This window comes from Marmota marmota, unplaced genomic scaffold (genome assembly GCF_001458135.2).
Source record: "Marmota marmota marmota unplaced genomic scaffold, marMar, whole genome shotgun sequence".
Lineage (NCBI taxonomy): Eukaryota > Metazoa > Chordata > Mammalia > Rodentia > Sciuridae > Marmota > Marmota marmota.
The window spans coordinates 29,390,694-29,396,794 of NW_026000093.1; the positions used below are offsets into that span (position 1 = coordinate 29,390,694).

The window sequence follows — 6,101 nt, forward strand, 5'->3', positions numbered from 1 at the left end:
TGGTCCAAACTGCCATCATCTCTAACCTGGATGACATGATAGTCTCCTTCCAGATTTTGCTACAGAAGCTCTTGTTCATCTTCTGTTTACTTAGGCAATCTACTGCAGGGATCCTGCTAAAATTTTCATCAGATTATATATCCCTTATCTGCTCAGGACCCTCCAATAATCCTCCATCTCAATCAGAGGAAATAAACACCAGCCAAAGGACCAATGTGGCCTCCCTTGCCTCTCTGCATTTGTCTCCTACTCCTCTTACACACTCAGCTACTCTGGCTGAGAAGTATCTCCCTGCCTTTCCCTATGGATAGACACAGGCCAGGCTTAGGGCCTTTGCAATAGTCATTGCCTCGGTTGGAATATTCTTTCCCAGACACTCCCATGGCTAGCTTTCTCTTTTCCCTCAGATATTCAACAATGACCTCACATTGATGCCATACCTAAATTTCAACCTGTCCTTGGGCACTCTGTAACCTATTCCTGGCTTTATTTTGCTTTTTAGTGTGTATCACTGTCCAACACATGAAACAAAGGAAAATGTGGGTTAAAATGTAGGGGGACCAAGCTAAAGAAAATTCTAATGAATAAGCACTATACCATAATTACAGTTTTCATTTATGATATCTTTATTCAATCATTTTTTCATAATTTTCTAATTACATTCTTGATAAGTATATAGGTTCAACAAAGAGGGCATGAACCCACTAGGCAAAGTTCATTTACTTTTCATGATGTTACTCTTTTGATTTTCTGCTTTCCTGAAGTCCTAAGAGAATGGCATCAGCCTCCAGTATTGTTGTGTCTGTGGTTGCTCCCAGGAACCGAGATGTGAGCTCCAGATCTAGGAGGCGCAGCCGTACCTTGGTTCCTGTCTGGTATTTCCTAAATGGTAAGGAAAAATTCCATTAATTCTGCATATCATAATGTGAACAACTGGTTTAAAATGAAATCCAAATTCTAATTTTAGTTTGTGCTTATTCAAATCAACAAAGTTAACACAAGTATCTGAGAAATAACTATATTTGACATAAAATTAATTTGGTTGTATCAGGATTTTCATCTTAAATGTATTCCAATCTGAAATTCAGCAAGTCAGTTCTTAGAACTAGCATTTATTTTAATATGTCATTCATTTTTAAAGTGAAAGAGAATAATAGAGGAAAAAAGTTTTCAGATACATTTTTCTTCCTAAAATTAAAATCCTTCAAAGTAAAGGAAATTTCTTATTTTAAAAAAGCAAAACGGGAAAAAGCCCAAGTACAAACTTAGAACTTGGTATTGACTGGACTGTTATTAAAATGTAAGGCTAGCTGGATGAACCTGGAGGACATCATGTTAAGTGAAAAAAGCCAGTCAAAAAAAGACAAACACTATAATCTCACTTGTATGTTGAATCTAAAATAGTTAACTTATAGAAGGAACAAATACAAGGGTGGTTACCAGATGCTAGTGAGTATGGAGGTTTGGGGAGATACTAGTCAAAGACAGAAGTTTCATTTAAACTAGAGAAATAAATTGAAGAGATCTATTATTATACATTATGGTGACTATAATTAATAACAATGTTATGCATACTTGAAAATAGACAAGAGAGATTTTAAATATGATATAAGGTTACATGTTAATTAGCTAATTTTAGCCATTCCACCATGTATACATATGTATGCCATGTATATACATCATGTTGTACACAATAACATATATAATTTTTATGTGCCCATTTAAAAATTAGTAAATAAACAAGGGAAAAATGTAATATCAACATAACATAAATTATGACTAAATTTGGCCAATAATTCTTGAGTATTCAAGTATTTTATGACACCAAATGAGAGCTGATATTTACTTGCCTTTCTTCAATAATCAAGGATTTTAAAAGCTTAATATCAACATCATAGAAATGCCAGGGAGTGAAAATATTGCTACTGGCTGAAAGCTACAAATCTTTAAATGTCTAAACATATATTTCAAATACTCTAAGTTAATACTGAAATTAAAATAATTTTACATAAATGGAAAATTTTAAAGTTTTCAAAAACGTCACTCTGGAAAGTCATTTTGGCAGACCATATAATGAATAGTCTCTACACGTTTGATTAAGTATTCTGAAGGAATTGAAAAATGGTAAATATTTAGTCCATTCAGTTTTTAAAGAAAAGTTATTTTTCTTTCTGATTTTAAAAGCAAATTTCCTTTGGTAAAATCTGGATAATAATGAAGTCAGTTATATATCCTATTCCTCCTATATATTTAAATATATGTTCAAGTGTGTATTTGTCAACATATATCATGTTTTTTGTGTCTCTGTTTAAAAAACTTAAACATATATCCAGACTATTAATTGAGTTATGGCTTTATATTCTTAGAAAGCAGCAATTACAGAACATATTCCATGAGCTAACCACCAGAAATATAAGGTTAATTTGCAGTCCAGGTAAAGCAGAGCCCTACTTGTCCACATTACTTGGAGTTGTAACCTGTGTTCTAATGGATTCTCCTATTTGTCCTCATAGCATGACTCAGTGATTCATCCAATCAGCTTTCATTTATGTTGACCCCTCCCTTCTCTCTTCTCTGCAACATCCAATTAGTTATCAAATTCTGTTCATTCTTAAGCACAGATTTTCTTTTTTTTAGATGTGTGATCAGGTAAGACATATTTATTTAAGTGGTTCTTTTTGGTTATACATGAAAGCAGAATCCATTTTGATATAATTATACAAGCATAAAATATATCTTATTCTAGATAGGATCCCATTCTTATGGATGTACATGATGATGGGATACAATGTGTGGTTTTCATATTGTACATGGGAAAATTATGTCAGATTCATTCTACTGTCTTTCGTTTTCTATCCCTCCTCCCTTCTCTTCATTCCCTATTGTCTAATCTACTGAACTTCTACTCTTCCCCTCACCTCCATCCCCCTTATTGTGGATTAGCTTCCACATGTCAGAGAAAATATTGAACCTTTGTCTGTTTGGGACTGGCTGATTTCACTTAGCATGATCATCTCTAGATCAATCCATTTGTTGGCAAATGTCCAAAAGTCAAATTCTTCTTTATGGCTCCATTGTGTTTATATGCCACATTTACTTTATCCATTCATCTGTTGAAGGGCACCTAGTTTGGTTCCACAGCTCAGCAATTGTGAATTGGGCTGCTATAAACATTAATGTGGCTATGTCACTGTAATATGCTGATTTTAAGTTCTTTGGGTATATGCTGAGGAGTGGGATAACTGGGTCAAGCAGTGATTCCATTCCAAGTTTTTTGAGGAATTTCCAAACTGCTTTCCAGAGTGGTTGCACCAATTTGCAGTCCCACCAGCAACGTATGAGTGTACCTTTTTTCCCACATCCTCACCAACATTAATTGTTGCTTGTACTCTTGATAATTACCATTGTAACTTGAGTAAGACGGAATCTCAGTGTAGTTTTAATTTTCATTTCTCTAATTGCTAGATATGTTGAACATTTTTTCATATATTTGTTGACCATTCATATTTCTTCTTCTGAAGTGTCTATTCAGTTTCTCATTTATTGATTGGGTTATCCGTGTGTGTGTTAAGTTTTTTGAATTCTTTATATATCCTGGAAATTAATGCTGTAACAGAGGTGCAGGTGGCAAAGATTTTCTCCCATTATGTAGGCTCTTTCTTCATGCTTTTGTTTTCTTTACTGTGAAGAAGCTTTTTTTTTTTTTTAGTTGATGCCAATCCATTTATTGATTATTGATTTTACTTCTTGCACTTTCTTGTTAAGGAAGTCAGTTCCTGAGTTGATAAGATGGAGTGTTGGGCCTAAATTTTCTTGTAGTATGTGCAGGGTTTCTAGTCTAATACCTAGGTCCCTGATCTACTTTGAACTAACTTTTGTGCAGGGTGAGATGAGGGTTAAATTTCATTCTACTACACGTGGATTTCCAGTTTTCCTAGCACCGTTTGTTAAAGAGGCTATTTTTCCTCCAATATATGTTTTTGGTGCCTTTGTCTAGTATGAAGTAACTATACTTTTGTGGGTTTGTCTCTGTATCTTATATTCTGGTCCATTGGCCTTCTTGCCTGTTTTGGTGCCAATACCAGGCTGTTTTTGTTACTGTAGCTCTACAGTATAATTTTTGTTTGGTATTGTGATGTTTCCTGCTTTGCTTTTCTAAGGATTGTTTTGGCTATTCTGGGTTTCTTATTTTTCCAAATGAATTTCATGATTGCATTTTCTATTTCCATGAAGGATGTCATTAGAATTTTGATGGGAATTGCACTGAATCTATAAAGTGCTTTTGGTAGTATGGCCATTTTGAGACATCAAAATCAGCAGAAGAAAGGAAATAATTGAAATCAGAGCTGAAAACATTGAAACTGATAATTTTAAAAAATAATAAATAATTTAAAAAAATCAATGGATCAAAAAGTTGGTTCATTGAAAAAATAAACAAAATTGATGAACCCTTAGCCAAGCTAACCAAAAGAAAGGAGAAAAATGCAAATTATTAAAATCTGTGATGACCCGGCGCGTCCCAGACCGGAGGAGGAAGCCGCCCGGCGCCAAGCCAGACTGGAGGAGGTAGCCCGGCCCCGCCCCGTGTGCTAGTCCGGAGGAAGCCCATCAACCCTTAAAACCCATCAAAGGGGGTGTGGCTACCAGCAAGGTTCTGCGGCTGATCCAGGTACCCGGTTTCTAACTCCCCCACCCTTAGCTGTGATAACTCAAAATATTTCCCACAAGCTTTTGGGGGTTGTAGCCATCAAGGCAAAACAACAACTGTACAGGCACCTGGTTTCTACCTCAGAGACTAGAGTAGGGAAGATACAGGTGGAAGCTCATTTCTTTTCACACTGGCTATACCCACCACCCTGAATACAGAGGCTCAAGCTAGGAATAGAAAACGCCACCTACTGGAAGCAGGAAAACAGTGTTCTGAGAGACTTTTTTTTTCCTCTTTCTCTCTCTTTTCTTCTCTCTCTTCCACAACTTCAACATATGTGAAACCAAGAACTGTGCATGAACAACCGAATTACCAAAGTAATATAATATAGAGGAATTGCATATACCCCACCTTCCCCCCATTTTTTTTCTTTATTTCTATCTTACTTTCCTTTTCCTTCTCTTATTTATCTTTTCTTCCATGTTATTTTTTTTTCTTTTTTTTCATTCGTATTCTCTCTATCCCACTTTCAATCTCCTAACTTTTGTTATCTATACATAGGGTAACTATCTAAATACAGATAGGAGGTTGAGTCTATACATTCTTCCATAAATTACCAGTCTATTGGTTAGAGTTCTCCAAAGGTGCTAAGTTAGTTTAACCTCATACCCTCACTCCTTTCCCTCTAAGTATAACATCCTTCGTCTGAAATTAAGTTTTCTATATGCCACCAGATATGGTATGCCTTTTATGAAACTAATGAATATATTCTTAAGTAATAATTAAAACCAATATTATAGACTTAGAATCTAACTATAAATGTATTAATAATAAAAACTTGTGCTTAGATAATGTACTGTTGATATTGGGAACTGTTAACATTGTCTTTCTCCGCAAAACAGGGATTTTGGAGCTATACAAGAACAATACAAATATATAAGGGGAAAAACATTAACACAACAGTTTCACAAAGCTAGAAAGAATCATGAGCAGTATGAAAAGACAACGAAAGAAAGGACCACAAACAATACAGGTCAATTCAACATTAGATGACGTAATATCTGCAGCTGATGGAATTTCAGACAAAGAGTTCAGGATATACATGCTTCAGATGATCTGGAGTCTCAAGGAAGACATTACACAGCAAATTCAGACAATGAAAAATCACTTTGACAATGAATTACATAAACAAATCCAAGAAGCAAAAGATCAACTCTATAGGGAGATAGAAGATATAAAAAACAAACAAACAGAAATCCTGGAAATGCAGGAAACAATAAACCAAATTAAAAACTCAAATGAGAGTATTACCAGCAAAGTAGAACACTTAGAAGACAGAACTTCAGAAAATGAAGACAAAGTTTTTCAACTTGAAAAGAACATAGACAGCTCAGCGAGAATGTTAAGAAACCATGAGCAGAACATCCAAGAATTATGGGATAACATAAAGAAA

At 34.8% G+C, this 6,101-nt stretch overlaps 1 protein-coding gene across 1 annotated transcript in view; it reads right to left on the reverse strand.

Moving 5' to 3' along the window:
• Nucleotides 1-602: 602 nt before the first annotated feature.
• Mrps28 (mitochondrial ribosomal protein S28) overlaps nucleotides 603-6,101 on the reverse strand; it is a 109,909-nt gene continuing 104,410 nt past the window's right edge. The window contains exon 3 of the mRNA XM_015485901.2: nucleotides 603-882. Coding sequence (XP_015341387.1) covers nucleotides 735-882 — 148 coding nt within the window. The 3' untranslated portion in view covers nucleotides 603-734. The remainder of the gene's footprint in view (nucleotides 883-6,101) is intronic.